Consider the following 19,035-nt stretch of genomic DNA (forward strand, 5'->3'; position numbering starts at 1 on the left):
AATTTATTTATGTAAATATAAATAATAAATCACGTACTTTTTTTCCTCACATTCACATTCATAAAGGTCTGGACCAGTTGCTATTAAATTGAGTCTGTCCAATTTATTGATTCATTGTAAGCCAACACACTTTTGAGTTCGCCTAGGTTAGGTCTATTTAATGTTCGACTAAAATTTCTTCATGGGCGATTTTTAAAAATACATCTGAATATTAAAATAAGTTAAGAAAATAAAAAAAATTATTTAACAACTTAATAAAATAAATTTAGTGAATGCAATATAAATTAAAAATATATAGATTATCACTTGTACCATAAAATGGAAAACAAAAATTATAAAATACAACAATGCAAATAAGGTAGATCTTAAATTGTAATGATAAATAAATGTTAGGCGTTTAAAGCAAACTAGTCCACTCTATTATTGATAAGTCTAACTTAAATAATATTACGAGTTTAATGATTATGAACAGTATACAAACTGTTATTTTTAATATTTCATCAAAATTATGGTTAATATAATTTTAAGATAATTCGTAAGAATTTTACAAACTTATCATACCTCATGAAATTATGTTTAAATAATTATATAAAACTATCTAATTACAAATAAAATTACACATTAATATATAATTTATATCACATTTTCTAAAAACGTAAATTTAACATGAGATAATCTAAAAATATGGAGCTAAAAGACAAACAAATATTAAGATCTTACGAAATTTTGATTTGATGAAAACTCAATAAGAGATAATATATCATTTACCATCTTAATCCATGTTGAACATAAATCTAACACAAGACATATTTCATATGTAACATGTCTTAAAAAGAACCATTGCACTATAAAATGAAGTTATGCAACAAGATATATTATTGATTATTAGATGAAAAACTAAAGAAGTAAGAAAATAATATTAAATCACATTAAAAACAAATCTAGCACAAGACACTACATTAAGTAACTTTAACGTTAAATCCTCGTTACCTTCTTATTAACATATGTTCACATTTAATACCTAAAACAAAATTACCTTAAAAAATGTATGTAGTGAGGTTGGCAACTTGTTTTATTTGCCTTTGAAAAAGACAAATAAATGAGAAAATCAGTTAAAACAAGAAGAAGGTGCACTTAAAATTAGTTATTTATAATAAATTGTAGTGATTTAGAGAGGATTTAATTAAGTAAGATTTTTGTTAATAAATTTATCTATAAACCAAACTAAACCATTGGCATTCATAGATAATGGATGAAAACCACAGTCAAACAACCTCTCCCAATCAGGATCTTCAGTCAAAGAAGCTCTTTTCAATCACCAAATCTCACTGTATATGCATACACAGCTCCAAAACAACACCAAAAATTTCTTTTTTTTAACCATCTTCCACTCATTTATCTCTCTGCACTTTTTATCTCTGCATTTTCTCACACCCCACAAGTCAATGGCACCATTCCAACAGTGTTAGACCAAAACCCCACCATAAAAATCAAACCTTTCCCTCACCCCACAACCTCCTTTCCCCTCCATGGATCGCAGCAACACGTTTTCCTCTTCCTTCTTTCTGCTAACCCTGTTGGGGTTTCACGCGCTTCTCGCTTCGTCGCAGGTCGAGGACGATGTTAAATGTCTCAGTGGCATCAAAGAAGCTCTTTCGGATCCGCAGGGTCACCTCGCCCTGTGGCGGTTCGAGAACACCACCGTGGGTTTCATCTGCGACTTCGTGGGTGTGACATGCTGGAACCAAAGGGAGAACCGGGTCTTGAGTTTGGACTTCCAAGATTTCAAACTTTCGGGTCGGATCCCCGAGGCTTTGAAGTACTGTGGGAAGAGCCTTCAAAGGTTGAATCTTGCTTCAAATTCTTTCTCCTCCGAGATCCCGCACGAGATCTGCAAGTGGATGCCGTTTCTGGTTTCTCTAGATTTGTCTGGTAATCAACTCTCGGGGCCTATTCCTCCCACACTTGTGAATTGTTCATATTTGAATGAGTTGATGTTGTCGGATAACCAGCTCTCTGGGTCAATCCCCTTTGAGCTGGGGAGTTTGAGTAGGCTCAAGAAGTTTTCTGTGGCCAATAACAGGCTCAGTGGGACAATCCCAGAGTTTTTTCATGGGTTTGAAAGGGAGGGTTTTGAGGGGAACAGTGGGTTATGTGGGGGTCCTCTCGGATCCAAGTGTGGTGGGATGAGTAAGAAGAACCTTGCTATTATCATTGCTGCAGGGGTGTTTGGTGCTGCTGCATCATTGTTGCTGGCTTTTGGTCTCTGGTGGTGGTATCATTTGGGTGGGAAGAAGAAGAAGAAGGGTTATGGGGTTGGTTCTAGTGTGGGTGCTGCTGGTGATTGGGCTCTGAGGCTAAGAGGGTATAAGCTTGTGCAAGTCAGTCTCTTTCAGAAGCCTATTGTGAAGGTGAAATTGGGGGATTTGATGGCTGCTACCCATAATTTCAGTGGGGAGAATGTTCTTTTTGCGACAAGAACAGGGACAACGTACAAGGCTGATCTCCCAGATGGTTCCACGCTTGCAGTGAAGCGGTTGAGTGCTTGTAGGATTGGGGAGAAGCAGTTTGGGATGGAGATGAACCGGTTGGGGCAGGTTAGGCACCCAAATTTGGCTCCTCTGTTAGGGTACTGTGTGGTGGAGGAGGAAAAGTTGCTGGTTTACAAGCACATGTCTAATGGAACTTTGTATTCCTTGTTGCACAAGAATGGTGGGGTGCTAGATTGGTTGATGAGGTTCAGGATTGGGTTAGGAGCTGCAAGAGGGCTTGCATGGCTGCACCATGGTTGCCACCCTCCCATCATACAGCAGAACATCTGCTCCAATGTGATTCTTGTTGATGAAGAGTTTGATGCCCGTTTGATGGACTTTGGTCTTGCAAGGCTCATGGCTTCAGACTCAAATGGTAGTTTTGTGAATGGAGATTTGGGGGAGATTGGTTACATAGCTCCGGAATATCCTAGTACTTTGGTTGCTTCATTGAAAGGGGATGTGTATGGTTTTGGTGTTTTGCTTTTGGAGTTGGTGACAGGGCAAAAACCTCTTGATGTTAGCAATGGGGATGAAGAGTTCAAGGGTAGCTTGGTGGATTGGGTGAACATGCATTCTGGTTTGGGAAGGATTAAGGATTGCATTGATAAAGCCATATGTGGAAGGGGACATGATGAGGAGATTCTGCAGTTTCTGAAAATTGCTTTGAATTGTGTGGTTTCTCGCCCCAAAGATAGGTGGTCTATGTACCAGGTTTATCATTCCCTAAAGGGGTTATCCAAAGATCAGAGTTTCTTTGAACATGATGATGATTTTCCCTTGATCTTTGGTAAGCCAGAAAACGAGGCAGCGTAGTGGTTGTTGATGATGATGATGAGATTGTTGTCGTCATTGAACTGCTATGTGAATCAGAGTGGAGATTGTTCTCGGATGGTGCTAATGTTTTATGGTTTGTTTGAGCATTTCCTCCATGGGTGAGGTCAGACCCTAATCAATCAGGTATAGTTAGTTGTATTGTATGATATAATAAATTTTCTGATAGGTTAGATTTTATGAGATCTATTTGTTTCACTGTTTGTTGTATCCAAATGCAATCTCTCTGATGATGTCCGTCCAAGATGTTTGGAATATATACCTCGGATTTTAATCCTCAAAAATATATATAAACATGTCCTCAAGACCAAAAACATTGGACATCATCATCATCATCTACTTGTCCTCTGTAAAGACATCTCATGATGTTATGTTCATCATCTACATCTAATTGATTGGAAAGTTTGAAGCATTTGATTTCTGTTTGAGTAAAAATACTCCTAGGTGGCCATTTCAACACTTCATGTTTGTTGTTACATGGATCTTAGAATGATTTATTATTTGTAGTGAATTATCAAATTGGATTCTCTGCTGAGTCTTTGTGTGTGATTCCTCTGTTATGCTTTAAAAAATACACTGATGAACAATGAACAATGATTATTATGTTTCAAAATATGCTATAAAGATTTTTACAGTACTAATATCAATGTATTTTTAATGTTCGGTAGAAGACAATATTATAAAACTCAGACTCAAAACTCAAATTTCATAATAATGATGATGAATAAACCCTTAATTAAACTCTTCATTTATTCTATAATGCATTAAGTTGCATGATCTCATAAGGTTGAGATCTCATGTAGTGATAATGTCATTGTGGAAGATTTAGTTCCTTGAACCATTGAGAAAAAAAAAATTATGTTAATGATAGTTTTTATAAATTCTCTAGTAAATAAGAAGATTAGATGAAAATTTTGTAAGGATTAAGATTATTTATTATTTATTATTTATTATTAGCTTGTATTGGAATGCGTGATGAATTGGATTTTTTATTTAAATTTATACGAAACTTTGAAAGGTCAACATGTGTCGTTGATTCAAATCATGTTTATGTCTCAGCTGAATTTATACTTTATTAAAACAGTTGTCGTTTGAAGACTTTTGACCGAGTAATTTATTAAAATAAGATAAAAAAAAGTCATCAATCAGTTTTATATTAAGATATGAGTTTCTCATAAATAAATAAATTGAAAGGTTTTTAGATAAAATATATAAAATAATTTATGCAATCTAACTTGGTGTGGAGGAATTTCCTTTGTCTAAATTCTCCAAATAATAAAATGAAAATTATTGGGTCAATGTTCATAGTTTAGAAAAGTAAAGGATGATGGCAACTTATGTGGATCATTCCAATCAAGCAAAGCAATGTTCTTGAACAAAATGATTATATCAATGACTTTGAACCCTGTGTGGCGTATTATGAGGGGAGGAATATGAAAATTTCAATTCAAATAAATAAACAATTGAAGGTCCTCATTTTTTTAATCAAAGATTCTTCTTATTACTTTAATATTAAATATGTTTTTTTTTTCAAACTATTTTCTTATTGGTCTTTAAATTAAATTATGTATCTATTTTCTCCTTATATTTTATATTTTATAAGAGGTTATATAAAATATTATTTTCAACACATTTTACAATATTATAGTTCACGGTACTTCAATTACCGTTTGTTTGTTGTAAATAATGTTTTACATTATTTTTATAAAGTGTAGGAACAAAATAGTATATAATTTAGTTTAAAAATAAAACAAAATAACTTCACATGAAATGATATAATATATAATTTCGTTTAAGAAAGAAAAAATTTTAATAATAAGAAAAAAATAATCTTTATTAATATAACTTGTTTTTTATTTTTATTAAAATAGTAGAATTTTAACTTAAATTAATTTTACCAAAACTAATAGTTGTCTCAGACGTGACATTTACATCAATTTATCTATATATATATATATATATATATATATATATATATATATATATATATATATATATATATGTATGTATAAAAAGAAGATTCTTTTCTTTTATAGTACATGTTTCATGATTTCAATTTTACTTTTTAAATTAACTAACTTTCAATAATAACAACTATATTAATTTTTTTTTCTAAGATTGTCACGTATTTAACTTTTTTAGTTATATTTGTAGTTTCTTTTCTAATATTCAGACACTTTATATTATTACTTTCAATTTATTTTTCTCTTGAAAGTTAAAAAATCAGAGACACATGTGTGTGAAGCTTGTGCTGGTATCTTATAATTCGATTATGTATGTAGGATTTCCAATTATTTTCTATCAGACATACTTTATTTATTTTGTATTTCCTGTGGAAGTGAAATAATAAAAAGAGAATGATATTTTGACTACTAAATTTTGACAATTTTCTCTTATAACATGAGGTGTCATTTTTTAAGTGATTTTGAAATATTAAAAATGAGAAAAAAAAAATGGAAAACCACCTAGAAGATGACACCTAAAAGGAGAATGATATTTAGACTACTAAATTTTGACAACTTTCTCTTACAACATGAGTCATCTTTTAAGTGGTTTTGAAATATTAAGAATGAGATAAAAGAAAAAATGAAAAAATCACTTAAAAGATGATACCTAAGATTGTAAGAAAAAATTGTCAAAATTTAATAGTAAAAAAATAATTTTCCATAATAAAATACTAAAAATAGTAAATAAAATTGAAACAAAGGAGAAATGGGACCCCCTTAGAGATCCAGAAGGTGTTTGATAAATGGTAAAGAAAGAGAGATTGTGATCCAATTGAGCAGACTCATCTGCGAAAGAGAAACAAACACTGGCAGGGGTGAGAATCTGTCTCCCATGCAATGGAGGAACAAAAATCAAACAGATTCATAATTTCAATCTCACTTACTTTCGACCAAGTCACATCCTTCTCGAATCTATAGAAAATCACACCACAATGAAAAAGCAAACATAAAAAGAAAAAGCACCACCCAGGGATTGCTCCTTTGCTTATTTATTTGCCTTTAGTGTCATACCTCAATTTGCAAAAATCTCTGAAATTCCATTCATCTATAATCCATCACATTAATGTTAATGAAAAATAGCTCAGAACAAGTATCAGTATGAGTTCCACACCAGGTAAAAATGATAAAGTTGAATACGAAGGTCTATAAACCTAATATTTTTAAGTTATTAAGTTAGTCTAGTAGTAAAAATCGGTTGAAAAAGTGAGAGAGGGTGTAAGTTCAACTTTCACTAACATTTGAAAGATATAAGATTGATTTAAAGTTTATAAAAGAGAGACAGATTGAGAGATACTCTGAGTTCAACTTCTCTACTAACAGAATTACCAACTAACATTCGCTGATAAAAAAAATCGAGAGGTTGTAGGTTCAACTTTCACTAATATTTGAAAGATATAAGATTGATTTGAAATATATAAAAGAGAGACAGATCGAGAGATACTCTGAGTTCAACTTCTCCACTAACAAAATTACCAACTAACATTCACTGATAAAAAAACCGATTTTCAATAGAAAAATGACGTCAATTCCTTATATAAAGTTAGTTCAGATCACGTTTATATAATCTCTTTCTGATCTTGAAAAAATGAAACTAAAAAAAAACATTTGTGTAGGATTTGACAGAAAGATGTTTAGTGTAACCAAGAAAATATTATGAAGGCACTAGACAAATATTGCAGTAGGAACCTTCCTATACTTGAGGCTATTATAGGGTCTATTTTAGAGCCCTATGTATATGTTTTATTTTGTGTGATCTTAAATATTAACTAAGTGGCATCACTATATGGTCCACATGGCAGGGCAAAGAGAAGCCATGTTTATTTTGATGCATTGATGAAGGTAAAAAGGGAAATGAAAAGGAATTGTTTATATGTATGAACTTTAAATTAGGGAAAGTGCTTTGTTGAACACAAGGCACTTGAAAGAGGGTGCCACCATAAAAGGAATTCCCCAAGATTACTTAAAAAAATTAAAACCTAACTAATAATATGATGCATGGAGACTTGGCCTTTCTTCTTGTCTACTGCTCCAAATAATCCAAAAATTACAAATGCTTTCTCTTCTTTTTTCTTTTTCCCACAGCATATCCAAAATCTAAATAAATCTAGGAAAAAGTTTTTTTTTTCTTTCCATAAATAAGGGGAAAAAGTAAATAGTGTTGAAAAGGGTAGTCTTTCTCAATTCTCACGTGTAGTTTTTAGGATAAGAATGATGAGAAAATTGGATTGCATCCAAAATTTGGTTACTTCATTTCCTAAGTTCTTGATTTACAACACCATCAAAAGGGTACATTTCAAAGAGAAGAAAGAAAAAAAAAATAGAAAACATTAAGGATCACACTTAGAACCTCAAAAGCACTTGCAATCATACTATGTAACAAGTAATCATAACATGATCTTATAAGAACACACTCTGAATTCTTCTTCCACAAGAGAATAGCAAAAATTCTTCTATGATTTGACCTCAAACTTGCTTTGGAACTTCACAATGCAATGCTCATGCTTGTGTAGGTGGCTCTCTGCTTTTCACTGCTCTCCTGAATAATAGTTCAGAATATGAGAGATGAAATGAAATGAAATGAAATTCCAAGGTACGGTAGAATTGTGCAGTGCATAGTGCAACAGTGTGATGATCATCATCATAAAGGGTCCTCAAAACATTTAACAATAACATCATCATCAATAGGAAGCAAAATTCCAATTTCAAATAAGACATGAATTGGATTGTTTTATGCAAATAAGGTTAAAAGTAGTTCATGATCCTCCAATAAATTAATCAAGCTTTCCATAGAAAGGAAAAGGAGGCACCCAATTCTTTTTTCCCCCAATAACTAAAGTGGCACAGTTCTTCACCCGATGTCTTTTTTGGTTTCTCATGAAAATAAGAGAAAGATTGTTAGTTAAAGGAGCTTTTCATAAAGAGTGAAAAATCATGCTTCAGCTCCCCCTTTAGCTAAGTCCTAATGAATTGAATCAAATCAAATGGATCATGAATTAACTCCAACAATGTCTGCTGCTTCTTCCTTCATTTTCATGATCTGACATGAATCAATGTATCAGTAAAACTAAAACATGTTTTTGTTTTGTTTCATGTTTTTTCAAGCATGTGTTTGAAGATATGCAATTCATGCTTCAGTTTCACACCAAATAACTAAGATGAATGCAGAAAAGTAACAACTAGCTGAGTCTAATCAGAGGGCATGAATGAAGGTTCTTGAGAAAAATTGTTTCTTTTCATTGTTTAAACCATGCAACAAATTACATGAACAAAAGCATCATCGTAAAGCATTTCAGAAAAAACACAAATGTTGTACCTGTTGTGTATTGGATCAGGTCCATTTGGCACTCTTCTTTTGCTCACTATGAAGAGTCTAGAATTTGATGAATGCAAGACATGCCTCTGCATGCTGACCAACTTCAAATGCTTGGAGACAACATTCATTGGAGCAATCACTGTTCTTTTGGTTTGTCGGTTCACTGAGATAGCAAGAAACATAAACCAGATGACTCCTAAAGATAGCAATGCTCCAAGAAGCAACCTTTTACAACTCATAACACCACCAACACCCATATCTTCACCCCTCTTATGAGTGTGACTTTCCATGGCAAGTGGAGGCAAAAGGGTGAGAATGTTTCAGCAACATTGTGGCATTGATCACACAAGAAGAAGAAGAAGAAGAAAGAGAGAGAAAAGAGAAGAAAAGAAAGAGCAATATCTGATTCTAACTTGGCGGGCTTGGAGAAACTTGCTCTATTTAAAGGCAGACAACAAAAACTGTTCTCTATGGGGTGTGTATGGAAAAGATTTTCAATACTTTTAGTATACAAGTACTTCTTCTATATCAAAACTGTGACAACTTATATGTACCTTTTTTTCTTAGGTAAAAATGAGAATAGTGTTAAATTAATATAAGTTATAAGATGTTTAAGAACTTTGGAACTATCATTGAATTCAAACTCCTTCAACCACTGAGTATATGTCACAGTTTGGAGGCTTTTTGGTAAAAGGAAACTCCATGTACTGTAATGACTCATTTTGTGTTAGTTCTCTGAAGTGATGAATACAATATCATTAAAGTGTACTAATAATGTAAATGGCTTTTATAATGATGCAAAAGATGCATTTAGAATGGTTTTGATTATGTAAAGCAGATATGTTTATAATCAGAGTTTATAAACCTGTGTAATGAATTGACAGTGTTGGAAGAGAGAGAAATGGAAAGTGGAATTGGGGGAAAGGGTGAAGAGAGGATGGAGAAACATAAAAGGCCAAAATGAATGAGAAAAGGTGTTTAGGTGTAAGAAAAGTGTCCACTTGAAGTCTCTTTTGCTGGGTTTGTGCATTTTCATGCAACTTGGAAAAGGGATCTCTAACTCTTAGCTCTCACTAGGTTTGTACTTAGTAGGAACCAAATTGAAAATGAAAACCTTGGAAAATTATAAGTGCTCATCAAATGATACTTCAACAATGATCAATGTAATGTAAAGAACACAATTGTTGAAAATTTAGTACAAATATAAATATTAAATTAAATAAAAATGAAAAAAATGGAATACTAAGAAAAAGACTTGTAAGATCATTATCTTCAAATTTTAAGTTGAAAGTGATAGACTAAATGTGTGTTTGGTTCTATATCAAAGTGATGTAAAATTGGTCAGAATTGATTTTCTAATATAAAATTAGTATATATTTAGTTTTCAAAATTAATTAAAAGGTAAAAAATTCACGTTGATTTATTATTTTTGCACCGGAATCAATTCTCCAACACCATCATATCTTTTTGATCAATCATCTTCGGAAACACGGTTGAAATTTAATGGTAGCAACTAATTCAAATCCTCTCTAAAATTTTAATTCTAAGTTTTTTAGATGTGAATATATTTTTTTCAAATAGCATTTATACAAAAAAAAAACATTTTTTAAAGTTTAAAACTAGTGTATGTATAAATAATTTATAGAAGTTAATTAATTTCTCTATAAGTTAATTTTTAACAAAATTTAATTAAAATGACTAAATCCACGTATTTTGAAAAAATGAAGGATTAAATTAGTCCAAAATTTTAAAATTTCAAGATGAACTAATTCTAAGATTCACCGAAAGTTAAGAAACAAAAAAATATTTAACCCTTTTTTTTAATTTATACACATGTTTTGATTTTAGATTTTTAAAGAAGTTACTTTCTTTTCATTCCTTTTTTTTTTTCAATGAAAGCTTATGAGAGGTTCACACAAATAATTCTAAAAGTATACTTATGACCCACTTTCTCTTAAGAGACGTTACAATCTATTAGAGATATTTATCCCAGTCATCAAGTTGCTAAAAGTATATTAACACTAAAGTGAAATTTAAAGCATGTTGAAAGTGAAAAAATCATTTATTATATTTTATACGTAAAATAGTATTTTATATTGTAGTCCACATTATTATAGTTTAGGGGTCCCTAATTTTTAAGTTCTTTCTACCCTACTTAGTTCAACTAATCATTCCATTTATTTTGTGCTTCTTTATTGTGATTCTTTTAAAAAAGTATAAATTGATTGAAAGTTCTTTTTAGTAATGAAAATAAGTTTGAGAGCGAAGGTTTGAGTATTTAATATAAAAAAATTATATTTATCATGTCTGTGACACAACACATATATCTATCTCTATTAGTTTATACTTGTTTAAATATTGACTAAATATTTTTAAAATAATTTAAATAAAATAGTATAGTATTATTAAAAATTTCGAAATCAAGAAGACTTATATTTTATATCATTTGACGTTAAATAATAAAAAAAAATATAATTATATAAATGTTCAATTAGAATATCAAATAAATTAATTATGTTTTAGTAATTTATAACAATACGAAGATTTCCTCTTTTGTATTAAATTTCAAAATTCTAATTTTACCCTTTAAAATATAATTATTTATTAAATTTTAAAAATTAACAGTTATTTTTACAATTTTTTATAAAATCGTTTATTTCTATTTTTTTTCTTTTTTCCTATTTATTAACCGTTATTCTATTATCTTTTTTGATATATTTTACTTTATTTTTAATAAATATAATTTTATTTTATATATTAATTTAATAATATTATAATATCATTACTTACTAATATAATATCATACATATTTAAAAAAATGCATACACATGTCCTCGCGCATGTGTTTACGTCACTTTATAATAAAAGAAATTACTAAAGATGTATACTTATTGATCCTTTTATTAAATATAAAAAACTAAATATTATTCATATTTATAATTAATTAATTTTAGAAAAAAATATTAAATATTGATTAATTTTGTGATTGGATATGTAGGGCAAAAATGGATTATCCTTCTTTTTAAACATTTGTACAACTCTTTGGAGGAATCCCTGAAAACAAGGATTCCAAGTTTAGGAAGTTGGTGGTAGTTGAAGCATTGGAAAAGCATAAAGCTATAATATGACAAACTAGAGAATATTATTTACACACCAAAATATAAATAGTTTAAATAAATTAAACAAAAAAGAGTTATCTATGTTTACTTTTTGCCCTCATTCTTAATTCCATAAAGTTTTATTTTTCTTATTTTCAAATAGTTTATAAATGCATAATTGAGTTTGTCTGCATATTTCTTAATGGGTCCTAATATGTAAACATTTATTAAAAAAATTATGTACAATTAAAAATTATTAATTTATTTCCAATCATCTGATAATTATTTACTTTGATCCTATGTATTCTTAATTTGTTCTTTATACATGTAACATGTTTTTAGTTTGGATCTTTATTTACAATGGAGAGCAAATTAAGAATGTGTTATGATATAAAGCTACTTTAAAGTAAATTTGTAACAACCAAACTAAAAATACATACTAAATAAGTTTTCAAGAAGTTTTTATGAGTAGACCTGAATTGAGAATTTAATCAATTATACACTTCTCATATAAAATATTTATATAAGAAAGAATAAAAAATAATGTAATTATTTTCATTATTTATTGTATAGAATTTAAAATATACAGAAATAGAAATAGATATCACAGTAAAATAACATTTGCCATTAAAGAAACTTTTTTTAAAACAATAAGGATAAAATTATAAAAATAATTTATTCACCTAATACTATTATTGAAATTAGTATTCCCTTTATCTATAACTAGCAAAAATACATATGCTTACTTATATGTATATTCACTTTTTATTACATTAAAATAATAAAAATTAATATATATATATATATATAATTATTTTGTAAGAATAATATTGAAAAAAATAAAACAATAAAATTTAAAGTACGTAATAATAGGATTAAAAATGTATTTGATAGTAATTTTTAAATAGAGAATGTACTTAATTATTTAAAGTAGAGAGAAGTTGTTTCATTACTTATTTTATTAAATAAAAATAATTATTTATGGAAGAATAGAATTGTCTAATAAAAATATGACATCAAAAGAAATTACAAAAAGGTATATTATTCTATATAATGGTATAAATGATAATGATAATCACTAAAAATTAAACACAGAATTTGGTGTGTAAATGGTTATTCTATTTAGCATGGTGTTTGGATCTGCCATTTCATAGTTTGTAAAACAAATGAATGCACCTTCAAATGTGAAGAAAGACTAAATTCAATGAATGAAGTGTTAGTGGGTGAGAAACTTTATTCCACTAGTTTTGACCATGAGTTTTTTTTGTAACAACACAAGTCTCTTTTTGTGTTATCTTTTTTGGTTTGAGATCTTAATCAAGCTTTATCATGTTTACAATGGTTGGTGTTTGGATGATAGACTATTGCTAAAAATATGGGATGATATTGGAAGTCCTACATTAACTAGAGATAAGGTCAATTCACAATATATAAGTGAAGTGCAAATCTCACCTTACAAGTCGGTTTTGTGGAGTTGAGTTAGGCTCAAAGTCCACTTATAACATGGTGTCAGAGTCAAGTTAGTGTCTATCCTAACAAACTTTCTTGGACATTCTGTTTCACCCGATATCAGACCGCTAACAGACCACCCACTAATTTCTAATCCCACGCACGAGATGAGGATGAGTTGAAAGAAAAACTGAAAAAATGTGATAGGTTACTATGATGAGTAAAGAAAGAAAATGTTAAGAGATCAAATGTTTCTCAGACATTTACCAATTTAAGCATTGAAGTATGTATGCAAGCATTTCTACCATAACTTGTATGAGTACTAATAGTATATGTTTATATATATTCAAAAATATTTTAGTGCAAAGAGAAAAAGGGGATGATTTTTCTTAAAGAAAGATGAGAAAAGCATCTTTTGACAGTTTATGTTTTTCTTCCCGTGATTCTAAGGTTACGTAATTGTTGTGATTACATTGTTTGACGGCATACACGTGATGTTGTTTGGTTTTGTCGTCACTACATTGTATGCTAAATTTCAACACACAATCACATACATGATCAATCTCTTACTTTTGTTCAAATTTAAATACCAAAAAGCTTATGGGGGAAAAGGGGTTTTCCTTTTTCGTTTTACAATCATAATCCACTTCTGCTATGGCCAATGAACCTTAAACTACAACCAAGAAAGTAATTTCAAGCTGAAGAGAATCATCACATATCATAATGAAAAAGAATACAAGGTTCTTTCTTATAATTCACCACATTACATGACATAACATGGTCTGTTGCAGGGAACATTAGACTGTGTACAATAACAGCTTTTGAAGAAGTGAGATAGGTGCCAAAAGCTAATCCTGTTGATCCATGTAACAGATAAAATATTGCATCAGCATGTTTTTCAGCCTTTACTGCAACTGTGGCATATGAATGTGTCATCTCTTCTTCTTCTGGGACCATGTTGGTCCATAAATCGCCAAGAGCGTGCGGCCAAACCGTCTGTCAGTTATCTGTATGTACACACATCCCCTTAAACAGCTCAAATTGGAGTGCATATCATCAGGGTCGGCTCAAGGTTCAAGCAGGTAAAATCCTTGTTAAGGATCTCAACAAAACTTTTCTAGTACTAATTGTTTTAGGCTTTGAACAAAAAACCTCAAAAACAAAATTTTAGTACTAATTGTTTTAGACCTCCAAGAAAAAAAAATGTCTAATTCTTAAGTTTGTTTTAGGTCTGCCAGATCCTTGAGCCGCGCTTGCATATCATTGAAATCTACAAGTATTGCATAACATAAATTCATAGATGTAGGTCCCATGTTCTGAACCCCATCAGGGTAAAAGAATGTTAAGAAAAATTAATGGTTGACAATTAGTACATATATAAGGCTATGAAGATGCAGTATTGGTTCCTTAAATTACCTTTACAAGGTTTCCACAAGAATCCAGCATGTCAGTTTTCAAAGGATACTCAACTACCTGATTCAGATCATAAAAATTCGTGAGAAGAAGACCAATACAGTGACAAATATTGAAAGTATGAAAACGGTGCGCACAATAAAGGTATTCTCTCCAAGCAATGGTGATTCTGATATTTGCCTCATCAGCACCCCATAGTCAACTTGTGTATAGGGAGGGGTGACACTAATGTAATCAAATGGACCACTGTTACCTGCATGTAAACAATTCAAATTCACAGCAGCAGAAGAAATTACATGTAAATTTTGGTGTTAAATTACATGAAAATTATAGTGGTACAAAATCATTTATAACACTAATGATTACAATGGAATTGAAAGGAAAAGATACACTTGCCTACAAATTGCTCTGCACGTTCAAAGAATTTTTCCACACGGACAGTGTGTATGACTGAAGCATCAAGAAAACCAGTTTCCTCTAAGTTTGGACGCAAAACATCTGATACAACCCAAGGATCCATCTCAACAAAATGCACCTGATTCATCATATAAACAAGGGACTTCAGCAAGAAGTATTATTTTGTTCAGGAAAATGTAAAAACAGATTATTGAAAATCCTTTTGTGCATCTCCCTGAACTTGATGAAAATCTGCTAATTCCATTTTTCAACAGAAGGCTCAGTGATCATAATTCTTGAAAAACTCATTATCTATAGTTATAGTGCATGTAATAAGCTTGTTACTGAAAACATTAATACCTCAGAACAACCTCGGCTAAGCGCTTCAATTCCAACAGAACCTGTGCCACTATACAAGTCTAACCACCGACCAGGTCTCAACGCTGCAGGACAGCCACCAGCTGCCTTAGTATTGAAAATGAAATTATTAGCATAAACAGGAAATCTGCTGCAACAGAATTGTACATAATTAGCAAAAGAACAAGTGTGGTGCATAGGAGATAAACATGAAACTGGTACCTGTAATATGTCAAAGGCTGCACCTTTCACCACTTCCATCATGGGGCGTACATCCATGCCCTTTGGTGAGAGTAGCTTCACTCTCCGAGCTGTTCCTCCAAGAACCTATGTGGGGTCCATTTCACATTCAAAATCAATTATGCCAATAGAAAAGTTAAAAAAATTCACTTTTTTCATAATTAATCATATCAGCACCAAAGTTGATTAAGAAATTATTTTGCACCAAAGTTAAAAACACCCATTATTACTGTAGGACTCAGATTTAGTCACCCTCCTCCATTGTTTTGAAGTCAACTAACCAGCCTTGTAGTACTGGAAGAAAAGGCCAAGGTTTCATCACTTTCAAATACTATTTGTTATGGAATTTAATATCAGTAAATCAAGGTCATATCCCCTTAAGTTTTGAATGTCTTGAGGCAAGTGAAACTAAAAAGCACATGACTATTTTACAAAAAGCATGAAAATCTATAAAAGAAGACAACAGTTAAATATCTGAACGCATTGCATTAATTTTCTGTACAAGTTAACTACTTTAAGCGATAACGACTTGAACACAACATTCAAAATAAAATAAAACAATAAAATGTTCAAGTGATATAGTTCACAACAAAAAATAGATGAGGCAGCGCTAAGTTTTTAATATCGGAGAGATGAACATATCTAGGCAACAATGGGTGCAAGAAAGAAATGGAGTAAAATTACCATACCATTTTTCAGATATTTTTTAGATGAAACAGAGCTGATAACCATACCACCAGTCATAACTTTCATTTCCATCTAATAAATAACCAACTAAAGATTTTAAGGAGTTATGAACTGAATATGGTAGAGTCATACTGATATACTCCATAAGCTTGTCTTTTATTCTTACTCTTTAAAATCAAGAATGACCTTCAAAGAGGAAAATATGAAGCCCATAAATATGGGAGGGTATTATAACATAAAAGTGATAAAATCCCAATGGAAATCTCACGTTGGCTAGTCACTAGTGATGTACATATTATCACTGGAGGGAAACGCTCACCCTATAAACTAGCTTTTGAGGTTGAGTTGGTCCTAAGTCTAAAATCTAAGGTGGTACAGAAAAAGTCTGTCTAAATGGTTGTTGCAAAAGTCCTATTGGACTGGTCATTAGACTACTCACAATAGCATTGTTTAGTCCAGAATTTCACACTTGAGATGTTTAGCTCCTTGGTGTGATGGAGTCTAATGAAGATCTCACATTGACTAGTAATAAGGTCAAAATAGTGTATACAAAAATGGATGACAATCCACACCCTATTATCTAGTTTTTCAAGCTAAGCTTAGTTCAAACTCAAATTTTAAGAAATTTCATTCATCTCTATTGTGAGGAATTCAAGTGTGGAGTCAGGAGTTCCATACTGAGTGGAGATAAGTGAAATGAACAATATATAAAGAAAAAGACTCATAAACAATGCCTTAAGATTTTGGATTAGAAGTGACGTCAAGTCTCTTATATGGGTTTATTCATGGCTTGAAACCCATCGGATCTGGTTCTCCCCAGCATGTCTACTCAAAGGAGAGCCCAACATCTATTATGTTAAAACCTTTAGGAATGCAGGAAATTCATCATACACAAAGTAAAGCCAAGCATGAAAATGGGGTTAAATTAACAACTGTTGAGTGTTGGGCGCATTTTACTTGGAATGCATCACTTACACAGTTTTGTTTACAAAATACAATTGCGCACTAGCAGTCTATTTTCATCATCAATTAGCACTCTAAAAGATGCAAGTCCTAAAATGAGAATACCTGAAGCAATTTATGGGTAGTACGAGGAGGCTTGGGGTCCTCCGGTGGATCCTGTACTTGCTTCCCTCCCCTTCTTTTTAGAGGCTCCTTTCTCCTCTTGGACTAAAGTGTTGCATTCAGAAGATTAAAACAAAAGGGAAAACACAGCAAAATTTACAAAACACAATTTCAAAAGCCTTCATTAAGATAGTTAACCACTAGTTTCATTCTTGAACTATTGTACTCACCAAAGTGTCCCTTAAGTAAAGTATTAGAAATTACCAAATTAGTCCCCAAATATTATAGGACTTTTCAAATGGGTCCTTGAGCTTTACTTAAAAACATAAACAATGTTTGGATAAAATTGGCAAATGTTGGGCAAATTCCAATGCACAATATGAACAAGAGTATGTTTAGACTAGAGTTGCAAGAATTCAAAAATATTTTGACTCCAGAAGCAACGGATGTTTCCTTATCAATTCATATATTGAAACACACAACTTTGCAAAGGAAATTCCCCAAAGTATTTATGTAACTCTAATCAAACATGTACTGAATTTTGTTGCTGCCAGGGTAAAAGTACATTTGAGTTCTCCTAACTGAAACTAAAACATGCACTTAGACTAAAGTGATAAATGTTCAATACTTTGAGAATTACTTAAGCAATTCGATTGCTTTAAAAACCACTTGAGAGAAATGGCAATATCTTGAGACCAAATTGGCAGTTATCCTATTGAGATATAATATGGCACATAAATTTTCAAGCAGAGGGACCTTAGAAGACGAGTGAGAAAAGTACTCATCAGCATCAATATCGTAGCCATAGCGCTCAAGCAAGATTTTTTTCTGCTCACTGGCCAACCCATTTTCGGATTCTGCAAAATAAAGAAGAAAGACGAGATTCCAGTTATCTCAGAACATAAAAATTGAATACTTTCCATGTGGGTGAAGTGGCAAGAACAAACTTACTACTGTAAGAGACAGAGAGGGGTGAGGAGGAGCGAGTGGTGGGTGCGGAGGAGAAGGTGAGAAGTGGAAACGATGGTGGTGAACCGAACTCTGAGTTGGTGTTGAGAAGCAGTGGCGACAGTGTTGAAGGCGATAAAACCGCCATTGCTAATGTTGGAAGAAATAACAAACAATGGAGTTTGAGAAAAAGGGGTTGAATGAAGAGAAAGAGAAAAAAAAAACAGAGATAAGTTTCAGAGAGGTACCGTGATAATGTTGTTACTGATTGCAGCTTAGGTGAGTTAAAAAAGGAGGCTAAAATAATTATAAATTTAAATATTTATTGAAATATATTAACAACATAAAATTTAATAAAAAAATCTTGAAATGTGTATTTCAATTACTAATAAATAAAACATTAATTAGATAATATGAAAGTTTTGTATCGAAGTAAAAGTTGTAAAAGATTTTAAAACAAACAAAAACTATAAACTTTGATTTGTATACTAACTTTTAATATTATTTTTTTTCTTATTATTTAAGCTTTAGGAGTAGCTCCATAAAAACACTTCTATTTTTCTTATTACTTCATTATTCTTTAACTTCTATTCTTCTTATTGTATTTATTAAACAGAAACACAAAAATATTTTTCTTTTGATAATAATGACCATAATAAATTGAAACAAAATTTATGATATTTGTAAATGTTGATGAA

The 19,035-nt window shown here is 31.1% G+C and overlaps 3 protein-coding genes across 3 annotated transcripts; 1 reads left to right on the forward strand and 2 right to left on the reverse strand.

Annotated features, from left to right (window-relative positions):
* The first annotated feature begins 1,326 nt into the window (after positions 1 to 1,326).
* On the forward strand, positions 1,327 to 3,900 carry LOC114181730 (inactive LRR receptor-like serine/threonine-protein kinase BIR2). Its single transcript, XM_028068266.1, has one exon. The coding sequence runs from the start codon at positions 1,530 to 1,532 to the stop codon at positions 3,345 to 3,347; it is 1,818 nt and encodes a 605-aa protein (XP_027924067.1). The 5' UTR covers positions 1,327 to 1,529; the 3' UTR covers positions 3,348 to 3,900.
* Positions 3,901 to 7,602: 3,702 nt separating this feature from the next.
* LOC114182447 (CLAVATA3/ESR (CLE)-related protein 25) lies at positions 7,603 to 9,165 on the reverse strand. The gene is made up of 2 exons (XM_028069316.1): positions 8,685 to 9,165; positions 7,603 to 7,907 (listed from the first exon to the last, which is right to left on the reverse strand). The coding sequence occupies exons 1-2, from the start codon at positions 8,972 to 8,974 to the stop codon at positions 7,868 to 7,870; spliced, it is 330 nt and encodes a 109-aa protein (XP_027925117.1). The 5' UTR covers positions 8,975 to 9,165; the 3' UTR covers positions 7,603 to 7,867.
* Positions 9,166 to 13,783: 4,618 nt separating this feature from the next.
* On the reverse strand, positions 13,784 to 18,589 carry LOC114181217 (putative rRNA methyltransferase YlbH). The gene is made up of 9 exons (XM_028067609.1): positions 18,341 to 18,589; positions 18,146 to 18,246; positions 17,393 to 17,494; positions 15,620 to 15,724; positions 15,401 to 15,505; positions 15,041 to 15,179; positions 14,782 to 14,897; positions 14,648 to 14,704; positions 13,784 to 14,238 (listed from the first exon to the last, which is right to left on the reverse strand). Exons 1-9 carry the CDS (start codon positions 18,483 to 18,485, stop codon positions 14,164 to 14,166), a joined length of 945 nt encoding a protein of 314 aa, XP_027923410.1. The 5' UTR covers positions 18,486 to 18,589; the 3' UTR covers positions 13,784 to 14,163.
* Positions 18,590 to 19,035: the final 446 nt, after the last annotated feature.

The sequence above is a fragment of the Vigna unguiculata genome, chromosome 4, assembly GCF_004118075.2.
Source record: "Vigna unguiculata cultivar IT97K-499-35 chromosome 4, ASM411807v1, whole genome shotgun sequence".
NCBI classification, from domain to species: domain Eukaryota; kingdom Viridiplantae; phylum Streptophyta; class Magnoliopsida; order Fabales; family Fabaceae; genus Vigna; species Vigna unguiculata.